Source organism: Macaca nemestrina, chromosome 4, assembly GCF_043159975.1.
Source record: "Macaca nemestrina isolate mMacNem1 chromosome 4, mMacNem.hap1, whole genome shotgun sequence".
Taxonomy (NCBI): domain Eukaryota; kingdom Metazoa; phylum Chordata; class Mammalia; order Primates; family Cercopithecidae; genus Macaca; species Macaca nemestrina.
The window spans coordinates 92,299,283-92,315,002 of NC_092128.1; the positions used below are offsets into that span (position 1 = coordinate 92,299,283).

The window sequence follows — 15,720 nt, forward strand, 5'->3', positions numbered from 1 at the left end:
TCCCACCAGGCCCTTCTTCCAATTTGTCATGAGATTTGGGCAGGGATACAAATCCAAACCATATCAGTCCACCCCTGGCCCCTCTCAAATCTCATACCCTTCTTCATATTGCAAAATAAAATGATCCCTTCTCAACAGTCCCCCAGTCTTATTTCAGCATCAAAACAAAAGTCCACAGTCCAGATTCTCACCTGAGGCAAAGTAAGTCCCTTCTGTCTATGAGCCTGTAAAATAAAAAACAGGTTAGTTATCCAAGATACAATGAAGGTACAGGCGTTGGGTGAATGTTCCCCTTCCAAATGGGAGAAATTGACCAAAACAAAGGGGCTACAGGCCCCGTGCAAGTCTGAAACCCAGCAAGACAGTCATTATGTCTTAAAGCTCCACAATAATCTCCTTTGACTGTATGTCTCACATCTAGGGCACGCTGATGCAAGAGGTGGGCTTCCAAGGCCTTAGGCAGCTCCACCCCTGTGGCTTTGCAGGATACAGTCCCGACAACTGCTTTCATGGGCTGGTGTCGAGTGCCTGCAACTTTTCCGGGTGTGTGGTGTAAGCTGTCAGTGGATCTACCATTCTGGGATCTGGAGGACAGTGACGCTCTTCTCATAGCTCCACTAGGCAGTACCCCAGTGGGGACTCTGTGTGGGGGCTCCAACCCCACATTTCCCTTTTCCAACCCCACACTGCCCTAGTAGAGGTTCTCCATGAGAGCTGTGCTCCTGCAGCTGACTTCAGCCTAGACATCCAGGTGTTTCCACACATTCTCTGAAATCTGGGTGGAGGTTCTCAAGCCTCAACTCTTGGCTTCTATGTACCCACAGAAACACATGCCAAACACAACTGCCTACTCAACGTCTCCACTGAGATATTTCATATACATCTCAAAATCACATTCAGATCTAAACCCCTGCCTATCCCTCCCCAAACCTACTCTTGCCTGTCTCTCCAACTCATTAAATGGTATATGTAATGGGCTACGTAGAAACTTTGAGTCATCTGTGATCTTGCTCATTTTCTCACAACAAACATCCAGTTCTTTCAGATATGCCTTGAAAGTATTTCCAAGTCTTTTCTGTGACTTGGATTATTGTGCTTGCCTCCAAACTGCTCCCTCTTCCCCATCTTGGCTTTGTTAGTTTATTCTCCACATGGCAGCCTGAGTGCCTTTTAGATACTAAGTCAAACCATGGCTTTTCTCTAATTACAACCCTTCAATAGCTTCTCATGATGCTAATAAAGGCAATTATGCAGTTTTCAGAATACAGTAACATTTTTATAATGATTTCTGAATAATACTAGCACATCATTTATTCTGTAATACATATTTATTGAGAAACAAGTATGTCCTGGGAACTCTATTAAATATTGGTACTGTAATTGTGAAAAAATAAATAAACCTGGCAGTTACGCTCAGAGATTAGAATCCAAAGGAGAACGTAGATAGGCAGTTGTCATATGGGTGCCCGGTGCTGGGGTATGAAGAGTACAGAGTGCTCTGAGAACATTTACATAGGCCTCCTTTCCAGAGGAGGTGAAATGTAAACTGAGACCTGTAACATAAATAGAAATGAAGCAGGTGAGAAGTGGGTGAAAGAGAGACACAAAATGTGATAAGGCTCCATGGCTGGATCCGAGAGTGTGAAATTGGGAGAGGTGGCAGAATAGTTAGCAGTAAGTGGCATCCAGACCACATAGGGTCTTATGTAATAGATTATGCTAAGACCTTTGGACATTATCCTGAGAAACTGACAATTCTGAATTAAGATTGTGAGTTAAAGGATTCTAAATAAGAAAGTGACATGATAAGATTTCTATTTTTAAAAAGATTATTTAGTCAGCCATTGGAGGATGAATCAGAGATAAGACTAGAGGCAAAGAGTAGAAAGTGGTTAACAGATATCCAGATGAGCAGTAATGGTGACCTGGGCCAAGGGCATCCTGGAGAGATGGAGAATAGTGGAGAGATGGAGAATAATAGAGAGACTCCAGAGGTAGTTAGAAGAGCATTTGACAGAGAAGTCAAGGAGGTTGCCCAAGTTTCTATTAGGGTGTATAAAAAGAAGAGCAGCTTTGTAGAGAAGATAACGAGTTCAGATTTGTACTTGAACAAATTAAGTATGAATTTTCTGTGGGACTTTCCAAGGGAGAGGGCCCATGTGCAGTTCTAAATTTGTTTTCAGGAATGAGTGAGTGAGGAGGGAGGGGGGTGAGGGAGAGATATCAGGGAGGGAGACTAGCATATTTTTCTCTCCCTGAGATACTTATTCAATTAATTCTGAATATTCAATTAATGTTTGGTGACCTTAAGCCATATGTTCTCTATTACCATACTAAGAAGAGGGATGTTAGGCTTGTTAAAACTTGTTGGGAAGTTGTGTTTACTTTATTAGCCAATGAGCCTTGAATGAAGAGATTGCTTGGCTCTAATTCAGAAGTGGAAACTTCTTCTTGATGCTAAATATAACATTGTGGTGTGTGACACATAGTGTCCTAGAACTTTGCTGTTACCCTGCTTTTCCGTGTGTGAAATTCAGCATAAGGTGCCCTCTGTTTAGGTTGCTATAACAAAATACGATAAGCCGGGTAGCTTGTAAATGACAGAAAATTATTTTTCAGAGTTTTAGAGGCTGAGAAGTCCAAGAGCAAGGCTCCCACAGATTCAGTGTCTGGGGAGGGCTACATCCTGGTTCACAGATGGCACTTTCTAGCCGTGTCCTTACTTGGCAGAAGGATGGAGGGGTCTCTCTCAGGCCTCTTTTATATGGGCACTGATCCCATTCATGAAGATCCCACACTTATTACCTAGTCACCCTTGAAAGCACCACTTCTTGATATCATCGTGTTAAGGGTTAGGATTTCAAAATAAAATTTTTCAAGGACATAAAACATTCAGACCCTAGCAGGTATATTCCTTCAAAGAAACATAGCATCTGGGATCAGAAGCCAGGTTGCCTGGCTTTAAATTCCAGCCCTGACATTTACCAGTGGTGTGATTTTAGGTGAATCGTTTAACTTCTCTGAATTTGTTTTGTCACCTATAATGCGGAAAAAAATATTACCTACATGAGATGTTGTAAGAGGTGAGTTAATCATGTGAAACATTTAGAACAGAATTACTTACATGCTAGCTGTCATTTATTCTATTACTGTTATTACTGTTAATAGATGGAGGCTCAGTTTACAGAGGTGGCAAAGGCCTTCATTATGAGAAATCTGTTGTGTGTACTTCAGAGGCCTTTTGACTGTAAAGCACCAAAATGTTTCTGAAATCCTGGGATTTCTTTACTGGAGACTCAACTGTGATGCTATGAAGATCATAGTTATTCTTTCACCGTTTCATACATAACCATGGTTATGTATTAGGAGGAAACTGAGGGATGTTAACTACATATTAATAAAAAACTGGGAAAATGTAAGAGTATTTGTTTCCTCTGTATCACTAATGATGTTTTCTTACCTGTGGATTTCAGTTTACACCTGAAGAAATAGTGTTTCCATGTAGATTTTCAACTCCGTGAAAAAGCAAACAAAAACCCTTCCTGTTTAAACTTATAGATGGACTAAAGTTATAATGAGGATAGGTTCTTTTTTATTTTCTGAAAAACTTCACTTTTTCATTTATAATCAAAATGAATTGGGATAAGGAGGAGAGACTGAGGCTTCTATGTGAGCACGTGGACCAAAGCACTGCTGTTGGGGCCTGAGCCACTGAAAAGCACTGGGAAAGCATAGGGGAAAAGTACTAAGCTTTCAGTGATTCTGTAAGGTGGCACTTGTAGTCAGTCAGATATAGCTCTTTCTTGATCTTCCCTGGAATCCTGCTATGAAAAATAAATTCACTCAGAAGGCGAGAGAGAGCTAAAGTAAGGTCACGCTTGTGTGATTGCTATTTTCACTGTTGGATTCTTTCCAATGCACTAATATTTCACTTTGAATTTTACAGGAATTTGAAAGTGATTATGTGGCATTTAAGTCCAAAACTCTGGAATTTGACAGAAGGCTTGGGACAATTATTTGTGAAGCTTTCTTTAACTGCAATGGCTTAGAAGCTGCATTTAAGGTTAGTTCTGAAGAAGCTATCATAAAAAATGTTTTACTAATGAATAATATAGGCTGTTAGATGAAAGGGGTGAATTCTCATTCAGGTAGAGTATTAACTAGGTTAACTAGTCATATTCCCTTCAAATTCAGCTCACTGAATAATAAACTTTGAATAATGTACTAATGAATAATGACACTTTGTACAAGATGATTTTAGGACATTTAGTTACTGTCTTTTTCTTGCATTCACAGTGTTTTAGCTCTCATTATCTTCACAGAAAATTTGGCCTGGCCAGTGAAATACTGATTCAAAATTAAGTCACAGTAAAAAGTGAAAAATACCTTAATTCAGGAATTTCTTTTATTTACCATTGTTTAGATATGTTAGGTTCATCTGCCTATTTTATTTTTCTGACTGAAACAAATAGCAATTTATATACTGTATTTACCCAGGCATAAGACATCACTGATGATCAGACACACCATTATTTTGTGTAACAATTAAAAAATGCTGCCAAATAATTATAATTTCATTGATTGCATAATGTATTTCAATTGCAGAGATTTTGAAACATAAAAGTATGCTTGTCACAGAATTGATGAAATACAGTTAAGAGTTACATAAAAGAAAAGCATCTCAATAGTGTCCCCATATGAAAAGCTTATAATATGGGGAATAGGAACACCATGTAAAACTTGCTTGACAAAAAAAATTACAAATCAAGTATAAATTAATAATCAGATAACATCCCAAAAGAGGGATGGAGGGTTCAGTATCAGAAGAAAAAGAGCTAAGAAATCATGGGTATAATTCATTGAGAATGGCAGTGTCAAACAATATAGCAGACACAGATTTTTTAAAGATATTGTTTGATTTTGACCTGTAAATGAATTGACTAGTCAGTGGTGAAGCCATCAGCGTTCTCAGGCCCCAGTTGAGCATTTTAACCTAAAGAATTCATGAGGATCTGGATGGGAAGAATCAATGTGGTGAAAATGACCATACTGCCCAAAGTAATTTATAGATTCAATGTTATCCCCATCAAGCTACCACTGATTTTCTTCACAGAATTAGAAAAAACTACTTTAAATTTCATATGGAGCCAAGAAAGAGCACGTTGTAGCCAAGACAATCCTAAGCAAAAAGAACAAAGCTGGAGGTATCATGCTACCTGACTTCAAACTCTACTACAAGGCTACAGTAACCAAATCAGTATGGTTCTGGTACCAAACCAGGTATGTAGACCAATGGAACAGAAATAATGCCACACATCTACAACCATCGGATCTTTGACAAACCTGACAAAAACAAGCAATGGGGAAAGGATTCCCTATTTAATAAATGGTGTTGGGAAAACTGGCTAGCCATATGCAGAAAACTGAAGCTGGACCTCTTCCTTACATCTTATAGAAAAATTAAGATGGATTAAAGACTTAAATGTAAGGGATAGGATGATGACCTAAAACCATAAAACCCCTAGAAGAAAACCTAGGCAGTACCATTCAAGACATAGGCATGGGCAAAGACTTCATGACTAAAACACCAAAGCAATTGCAACGAAAGCCAAAATTGACAAATGGGATCTAATTAGACTAACATGCATCTGCACAGTAAAAGAAACTACCATCAGAGTGTACAGGTAACCTACAGAATGGGAGAAAATTTTTGCAATCCATCTGACAAAGGTCTAATATCCAGAATCTACAAGGAACTGAAACAAATTTACAAGAAAACAAAATACCCCATCAGAAAGTGGGTGAAGGATATGAACAGACACTTCTCAAAAGGAGACATTTATGTGGCCAAGAAACATGAAAAAAACCTCATCATCACTGGTCATTAGAGAAATACAAATCAAAACCACAATGAGATATTACCTCATGCCAGTTGGAATGGTGATCATTAAAAAGTCAGGAAACAACAGATGCTAGAGAGGATGTGGAGAAATAGGAATGCTTTTACACTGTTGGTGGGAGTACAAATTAGTTCAACCATTGTGGAAGACAGTGTGGTGATTCCTCAAGGATCTAGAACCAGAAATACCATTTGACCCAGCAATCCCATTACTGGGTATATACACAAAGGATTATAAATCGTTCTATAAAGACACATGCACAAGTATGTTTATTGCAGCACTGTTCATGATAGCAAAAACTTGGAACCAACCCAAATGCCCATCAATGATAGACTGGATAAAGAAAATGTGGCACGTATACACCATGGAATGCTATGCAGCCATAAAAAAGATGAGTTCATGTCCTTTGCAGGGACATGGATGAAACTGGAAACCATCATTCTCAGCAGACTAACACAGGAACAGAAAACCAAACACCACATGTTCTCACTCATAAGTGGGAGTTAAACAATGAGAACACATGCACACAGGAAGGGGAACATCACACACTGGGGTCTGTCAGGGAGTTGGGGGCTAGGGGAGGGATAGCATTAGGAGAAATACCTAATGTAGATGATGGGTTGATGAGTGCAGCAACCACCATGGCACATGTATGCCTATGTAACAAACCTGCACATTGTGCATATGTATCCCAGAACTTAAAGTATTAAAAAAAGAAAGAATTCATGAGCATCAGATAGTTCTTTGTTTTATAAGAACTCTTCAGTGAAACTCAGGTGCCATCAGCCACAATATACAGCCTGTTGTTATAAAATGACCTGTAATCTAATATCTCATATCTAACATTTATAATAGTCATATATAATTATTATATTTAATACTGCCACTATTTTTTGTCTAGATCTGCATACTTGTTTCTTTTTGACAAAAATGACATTATATTTTCATCCTCTACTGTAATCTTCACTTAACAAAGAGTCATACAATTTTTTCTTGCCTTTATAACAGAATTCAACTATTATTTTTTTAAATGTCTGTGTGATAGTCTATCATATTCTTTGCTACTGGAACTAGTTTTCTTTCATGCTTTTATAAATAACCAAAAAAAAATGTAGAATGAAATCTCAATTACAGAGGCTCCTGCCATTTTCAGTTCAAGTCTCTCTTTCTCACAACCATTAATATAAATTCTGTTATAGTAGCTGCCAGTTAATTTTTTTCTAAACAATTTAATCTCTTAGGTAAAAGGTTTTTTTCTTTAACTTTTCACATATTTGACCTGTTTACTGAACAAATATGAGATCCTACTGTCATAAGCTTGGCGGAGGTGTGGCATCATCTTACAGCTTCTGTGTAGATTGCCTTCCATGGTGACTTGTACAAAGTGGCATTTAATAACTACTTGAGGTGAGGTGGACTGACTGGTAGTTCAAGTAATGAAATAACATACTGATGAGGGTAAACTGCTGCAAGTGTAATGGCAGAGGAAGAAATTACAAGGGTGTGTACTTACAGAGAAAAATATTTCACCTATAGGGATAGGATGATGAGCTCTGACCGTTTACTGTTAGTCCCTGGGAAGAAAAATATCTGTAGACTGTTCTCTGAAGACTACTGTTACAATATCTGCTATTGTCAAAGACGTGGCCAGGAAGGGCACTGGGACTGAGGGCTGTTCTACTCTAATATAAAAGTATAGTACTTCAAAATCTAAAGTGCTAGGTGTGCTCACCAAAAAACAAAAACAAATACTACTGAATGGCTCTCTAAAATTTACACGAAAGCAAACCGAAGTGTGTAAAAAAAAAAAAAATTTGTCTAGAAAGGACTTCAGCTTTGCAAACTATTAAAATATGAAGTGTATGTGGTTTAGGTGGCCACGGATTTTTAAAAATCATTGAAAGTGGCACACCTAGGAAAAATATAAATATGTACTACACTGAACAATGGCAATAGTGTTATGAAAAGCTGTATTATGCAATGAAAGAAGTGGAGCAAAATTAAGGCAAACCTTGCAGATCTCAGATGGGATATTTGGAAAGAGAAGCATGTGGTGGGAATTACTCTTTAGTCCTGAAGTCAATGTGAAAGAAAACATCTCTACTCTTCATAAAATAGCTTTTAGTTTTACTGTGAACAAAGAAGCAAGAGCTTGAAATGACCTTTACTCTCCTCCTGGAGGGTAATTTTTATACATTTTGGATGACAAACAATTACAATAATGTATACTGCCTAAAACTTTGAGACTTTTCCTACTACTTTTTGGCTTTACAACCTCGCCTCAGAATATTTTCCTCTTGAAAACTTGGAGTTAAGGACCGCTAAGCTGGTAGGCAAGATATGATGTAGCTAGGAAACTTCTACTGTTCTTTCCATTGTGGTCAATATGATAAGTGTTTAAAAAATAATGTTGTGAAATAAATATACTTATAAATTCTTTTTGGGGTATACTTTTTTGATATGAGACAATGTTTACTTTAGAAATTTTATTTGAAACCCAAACTCAACAAAAAAATGACTGTGGGAAGAAAGTTAATCAGTTACGTTTTGCTAGGTAGCAGCTGAGTAGTAGATTTAAAAATATTTAGCAGTTTCTACTGCAGTTATAATTGATGTTACCAGAAAAAGTCAGAATGTGTTTGTCTAAATTGACCCCTAAGGTATAGTTATAGTTACATTTTAGTTTCTATAATTTTTTCATGGTAATTTTATTTTCAGTGAAGGTAGTTTATGGAAATATTTGCAAATTTTTATTATAAAGCTGTTTTTTAAGTGAAACACATTTTAGGGAACATCTATTATTTCCTTAAAAAGAACAAAGCCCCCTCCTTTGCCATATTGCTAAACAAGGCATGACCTTGGATACAGTTTATCTGCCACTGTAAATATACTTAGTTGTTTTGATATGTCTTCTTTCAAAGCAAATATCTATATGACAGGCTTAGTAACTAACGTATTATGAAGCCCACACAGAATGATCAGATGACAAAATGATATAACTTTCAATGGCATATTAGCTGATGAGAAGCTACACAGTGAAACAGAAACCCAAATGCTAGACTGTCTGGTTTCAAATCCCAGCTCCGCCACTAGCTGTTATTTGGGAAAATCGTTCCCTCCTTGTAACTCAGTTTCCTCACCTGGAATGTGTAATAACAGCACTTTTAAGGCCCTTGACGTATAGTTCCTGGGACATAGCACTATAGAAACATTGGTTATATACAAATAAAATTTGTTTTATACAAATTTATATACAAATAAATGTCATTTTGCTTGCAAGGAAAGAGCTATTTTATGCTAGCACACAAAAGAATCCACACTGGGTAGTAAACAAGAGACTAATGGGAATCCAAAATCAGACTCACTGGATAACTAAGCTTTGTGAACACTGGCAGTGAAGGTAAGTTTGAAATCTAGGGGACTCCATTGACTGAACAAGAGGAGCTTGTGAGACTTCACACCTGCTTTGCTGGTGATGTGATCCTGTTCAGTCTGTGTGTCTGCTTTCTGCTGTCCCACCATCAGTTGGCTTCCTCTGCTTGCTAGTAGTTTCTGCTCACTGATAATTTTAGCCAACATGGATTCAGCCAGGCCCTGACTCTGAGAAAGAATCTGATTAGCTCAAGGCATTGATTTGAGCCAGGACATTCATGTCAAAGGAGTCGTCCACCTGTGGAGTGGTTGTCCTTGTAACAGTCACCACTGTAGCCCCAGGACACTGTTGGGGGTGGCTGGGTCACGTGGATGTACCAGGGGCCATAGGCATGCGTCCATGGTGACTGGCACATCTGGTATAATTATTCATGCTGTGACCTAGAGGGCCTCAATATGGATATATGGATATTTATATCTAAAGAATACATATGTAGGAGGGAAGAACAATAACAAGCACATGAATCTTGTTTCTATTCTTGTGTCTGCAAAGCGTCTTCTGAAACGTTACCTGCCACCCAACAGGAAATAATATTAGCTGTGAGGAGAAAGTGCAGACAGACAATGGTTCCTTTCTGCTGAGAAAGGGAAATTATTTTACATCTAGAATTGGTTTATTGGATGTACAGAAATTTTAGGGAGATGCAAAAAATACATTTTACATTTTGAAGCATCACAGGATACTTTTAAGATTCTAAACTAGTCATGTAAGAGATTTGAAGGGGGACATTGTGAGCTGGGTATTTGTGTTAAAAACTCATAGTGCTTAACGTTGCCTTAACTTTGATTTTTATAGCTTTTGACCGTATTTGGAAATTTTCTACAGAAGCCAGTTGTCATGGAAATTTTCAGCCTACATTACAGCACACTAGTGCATATGTTTAATACAGAGCTGGATGTGTGTAAGCAACTGTATAATGAACACATGAAACAGGTAAGTGGTGGATAAGGTTGGACACATTCACAGCATCATTTTTGTAGATAATGACCATCAACTAGAACTCTGTGATTATATCTAAAGACTAGATATAGGCACTACCTTTTTGTGCTTTTATTTAACTGGTTTCCTCATGGAGATGGTAAACTTGCTTTAGGACTGTAACTCTTCTAGTAATCAAGTGATTAAACACATATGTTTTATACTACTGTAAAAATACTAAAATGAACAATTGGTTACAAGGTTGGAAACCATTCTGACTGAATGTTCCCTTTCTTCCTCTTCACCAAAATATCAACTTGCAGATTGAACGTGGACATGTAGTTCTTAACAAGAACATGCCATTTACCTCAGGAAATATCAGATGGGCCCAACAGGTCCTCCAACGACTTCAAATGTTTTGGTCAAACTTTGCATCTCTCCGTTATCTGTAAGTAGTTAAGCTTAGGTCATGGCAAATTATTCTAATGGTATGGGTGACGTTTTATATAAGAGAGTGAGCTGTTCATATTAGCACTTAGGAAGCCATTGCCCTGTTCACTTCTCTCACTGGTTGGGTTTGTGGAGAGGGATTCATTCCCATGGTTTTGGAATATTTATAATGGGACTCTTAGAATTTCATATGCTTACATGTTTTCTGGACCTTTTTTCTTTTCACTTGTCCTTTCCACCCACCATGTTTGGAGTTTCTTGCTGTTATTGTTTTTCCTTTTTCCAATAAGTAACACTGCTTTTATTATGCAGTCTTTTTGCGTTTTTCTTCTCTTCGTAGGAGCCAGTAGCTTGTTGCTATCAACATTTAGTAACATCTTGAGTTTCATTCATCTTATAACTTTATCTTTTAAAGCAAAAGCAATTCATAGGCATAATTTAGTCTTGACTGTTTCTCTTCCTGGTTGTTTATAGTGCATTATCATATTTTATATATTTTATATTGTGTATTGTATTACTATACAATTATTAAGCTGAAATCTATCTAATATATGTATAAACCAGTAGAAAAACCTTATTCCTACAGATTTTTGGGCAATCCTGATAATGCCTTAGTTTATCAAAAGTATGTTGAAATGACCACTTTGCTTGATCAATTTGAAAATCATGTCTATAATGAATGGAAAAGTAATGTGGATGAAATCTGTGAATTCAATTTGAATCAACCCTTGGTTAAATTCAGTGCCATAAATGGTCTTCTCTGTGTCAATTTTGACCCAAAGGTAGGGATTTCATTTTTTAAGATGATTTATTAGAAGCATGTTTCTGGTATTTCCAGTCATTTGTAATTTACATTTGGGAAAATGTCAGAGTTGCGAGGACTATAACTGTAAACAATTTCTTGTAGGTCTTTGTTGTAGAGATTTCTCAAATTCTACTCATTACTCTATTAATTTGTATTGTAATTATTTCTTTACCACTCTACCCTCACTAGATAATGAGCCACCGAGAGTAGCATCCATTTCATTGCGTCTTTGTACTCTGTTTCTCTAGTTTAGTGTCTGGTGCTTGGTTACACTTGGTAAATGATAGCTCAACTGAATTGAATCATTTGTCTTTACCAGATAGTTTCTGACTTAAATATATTCATAACATACACCAGTGTTTTCGTTAAAATTTCATCATATAAGTTAAGATTTGGGGAATCAACAGAATACACGGAATGAAAGACATGTCACATTTTTGATGAGCACTGGTAAATTTTAACTTATCGTCATTTCTTTCAAAGGGACAGTAAGCTTGTATATGGTAATTAAATTGATGGTAATTTTAAAAAACATAAAACAATATAAAAATATTAACAGTTAAATAATATCCAGGATGAATATTTTATTTATTAAACAGGTCTTTTGTTACTGCATGGTAAATCATGTAACAAAGGAAATTTCATATATTTTCTCAATTCATTTTCTCATAATTTCATTACATGTTATGTAACAATGGGACTTTGTTACCATTCATATATGTGTATGTGTATATAATTATATGTGCAAATATTTAAATACTAGATGTACATGTACATATGTATACACATTGTATATTTTTTAAACAAACAATCTCCAAGTCTGGCAACTTGCTAGACATGAGACACAAAATAAGCTTTCTTTTCTGTTTACCACCATGGATATGCTTTAGGGTAAGGGGCAAGCTTATAAGACTATCTATTTGTAATTTCCATGACAAAACACAAAATGCCTTAAACATCTGGCTGGATTTTTAGGGGGTGAAGATTATACATTCACTCTTAGTGATTACCTGGAGTCTCTCATGACAGTCCATATGCATGCCTAGGAAGTGGGAAAGTTAGCCTCACTGAGTTGGATAAGCATACTCTGTACCCGAATTCTGATCTGTTTCCCTAAAACATATACAGAGAATAACTGACTTTATTTTGTTAGTAAAACTCAGCACACATACCTAAATATATGACACAGTAAACTGAGGATTCCTTCTACTTTCTAATTTCATAAAACCAATTTATAGAAACTAATTTCTTGAGAGGTTTTAGGGATAATTCATATACCTTTACTATATTATGGAATGTATGATATTTGTTTTTAAAAAATATATGAAACAAAAGCCCATTTACCTTGTTGATTTGGAAATATAGTAATCCTTGGATAACATCCTAAGTGTTTCAAGTTAAACTTGAGTTAAAATAGAGTGACATTATTAAAATATGCGATAATTTTAATAATTGTTGTTTTAATAGCTAGTGGCTATATTGAGAGAAGTGAAATATCTTCTGATGTTGAAGAAACAAGACATACCAGATTCAGCTTTAGCCATCTTCAATAAAAGGAACACTATTTTAAAGGTTTGTGTTTTTTGTTAAAAAAAAAAAAAAGATACTAGGGCCTATTATGAATATAAATATTTTGAATTGTAATTATTATATAGACCTATATGACATTTTTACGCCTTTAAGAGAGAAAATAGCTAACATATTTGGCACTTTTTGTTTTGTTGTTTTCTTTGCTCAGTACATTGGAAATCTTGACCTTCTTGTGCAAGGGTATAATAAGCTCAAACAGACGCTCCTGGAAGTTGAATACCCTCTGATTGAAGATGAGCTGAGGGCTATTGATGAGCAGCTGACAGCAGCCACAAGGTGGCTGACGTGGCAGGATGACTGCTGGGGCTACATCGAGAGGGTGAGGGAGGCCACGTCCGAGTTGGAGCACAGAGTTGAGCGCACGCAGAGCAACGTGAAGGTGATCCAGCAGACCATGAGGGCCTGGGCCGGGTGCGTGCTACCTCCCAGGAGAGAGCACAGACGAGAGGTGGCCTTCACCTTGGAGGACAAGGGTGATTTGTTTACAAAAAAATACAAGTTAATCCAAGAAGATGGCTGCAAGATCCACAACTTGGTTGAGGTAACGGCTTTTAAGCTTTCAAGATTTATGGATCTTTTCATTGAGTTCAGAGAAGAGCAAAAATGCTTAACCTAATAATGTGGGACTCTTTTATCAAGCCTGAAAGAACTTCATGAATGGTTTTATTAGGCATTCGAAATGGGAGAATTTGTGTTACTTGCCTACAATTTCTGTAGCCCTCACTACTCTCATTTCTGAGGGAAGAGATCAGAATGTGAGATGTGTTGATGAAACAGAAAGGCTAGTGATAGAATCTTTACCTTGTCACAGTTGCGTCCTCTTTTGGATGCTCCTAATAGCTACCACTGTTTGTTGACTGCCTTGTATGTGCCAAACAAACACCTTGCTTAGGTCATCTCAAGGAACCCTCTCAACCATCTCCTAAGGATGACAACAATAGTTACTCTCCTTTTAACAAAAATTTGAGTTCCTAAAACAGTAACAGGCACTAATCTAGGGTTATGAATTCAAGGAAAAACAGAAAAAAAAAAAAAACTAACACAAAATGCAGAAGGCAGGAAAATAAAAGCAAACAAAAAAGCCCCCCCTCCCCAGCCAAAATCCTTTATTTCATGGAGCTTACACTCTAGTCAGAGGAAGTTAGCAAGAGAAATGAACAAATAGATAATATGTCAGTTGTGTTAGGAGTAGTGATGAAAAATAGAGCCGAGCAAGTGGAATAAGGAGTCGCTTGGGGGTAGGGTGGTTGGGCAGGCCTCTTTCCTAAGATAGTATTTCTGCAGAGAACTGACAGGGAACAAAGCATACGGATATGAGGAGAAGGACATTCTGGAGAGCAAAAGTGTAGACACTTCGAGGCGGGAGCAGCCTGTCCTGTCCCAGGATCAGTCAGCAAACTGGGAGCAGAATTTGCAAGGGGAGTGGTAGTGGAGGATGAGGTAGAAGAGACTAATGGCACATTATGTGGGGTTAGCAGGCTGTTATGAGGACTTTGGATTTTACTGTAAGGGGAAAAAGAACAGCCAGAGACTTTCTGCTCAAAGGCTTTCCCTGTGGAGGGTAAGCCACAGGGGAGCAAAGAAGTGGTTGGCAGGGAGACTCTTCAGAGCCTACGCTAATAATCCAGGTGAGAAATGATGCTGCCTTGGGTCACGGTGCTAGCGATCAAGGCAGTTCATATCCTGCATATATTTTGAAGGCAGGGCCAGCAGAATTTGCTTTGAGGAATCAGAGGAGAGAGAAGGATGATTTCAAGGTTTTTGGTCTGAGTGATTGGACTGGACTGGAGTTGCCCTTTAATATGAGGGCAGATATGAGGAAGACTGTGGTGAGCAGATTTTGTAGGGGAAAAAAAAGGTTTGCTTTTGGACAAGTTAGTTAGAGATGCTCGTCCTAAGGGACAATTTTGAGTAGACTAGAATTGCACCTGTGTCTTGTGTTCGGGTCAAAATCCAGGTAAGTAGCAGAGAATTGAGATTCATGCACATATGTATGGTATTTAGAGGCATATAAATAAGAACATGTAGGAATTATAGATAGAAAAGAGGCCCAAAAACTAGCCTCAAAATCCTCCCTAGGTCAGGGAGAAGAGGAAAATCCTGCACAGGATGCTGAAAAAGAGAGAGTGATGCCCTGGAAACCAATAAAGAAGGAATTTCAAGGAGGAGGAAGAGCTCAACTCTGTCCCATCCTGATGTAGGACCCGAAAATAAAGACGGAGGCTAACCCTCAGATCTGGCAACATGGAAGTCATTGGGATGAGAAGAGGCAATTTCATATGGTGGCGGAATGGAAGCCTGATGGGAGTGGGCTGATGAGAGAATGGGGAAATGTGAGTGGAGGCAGCCGAGGAGATCCTGAGGAGCTCTGCTGTGGGGCAAACCAACAACTGGGCAGTACCTGGGGCCTGTGTATCAGGGTAGGGAGGGTTTTTTTTTTAACAGTGGTTGATGTTTCAGGATGTTTGTATGTTAACTGCAGTAATCTAGGAAGGAGAAAAAATTGTTGGAAGAAAGCCATTGAGGGAATGGGATTCAATAAATACCTGTAGAAGGTGTCTTAAGATAGAAGCATGAAGCATTCATCTGTAGTACAGGATGGAGGGAAGGCAAAGGTAGCAATG

General features: G+C 37.7%; 1 protein-coding gene across 1 annotated transcript in view; it reads left to right on the forward strand.

Annotated features, from left to right (window-relative positions):
* Window positions 1–15,720, forward strand: part of LOC105475674 (dynein axonemal heavy chain 11) — a 373,683-nt gene that overhangs the window by 36,063 nt on the left and 321,900 nt on the right. Inside the window, exons 9-14 of the mRNA XM_071094928.1 lie at window positions 3,947–4,063; window positions 10,129–10,266; window positions 10,575–10,699; window positions 11,288–11,483; window positions 12,974–13,078; window positions 13,245–13,637. Of these exons, the coding sequence (XP_070951029.1) occupies window positions 3,947–4,063; window positions 10,129–10,266; window positions 10,575–10,699; window positions 11,288–11,483; window positions 12,974–13,078; window positions 13,245–13,637 (1,074 nt within the window). The remainder of the gene's footprint in view (window positions 1–3,946; window positions 4,064–10,128; window positions 10,267–10,574; window positions 10,700–11,287; window positions 11,484–12,973; window positions 13,079–13,244; window positions 13,638–15,720) is intronic.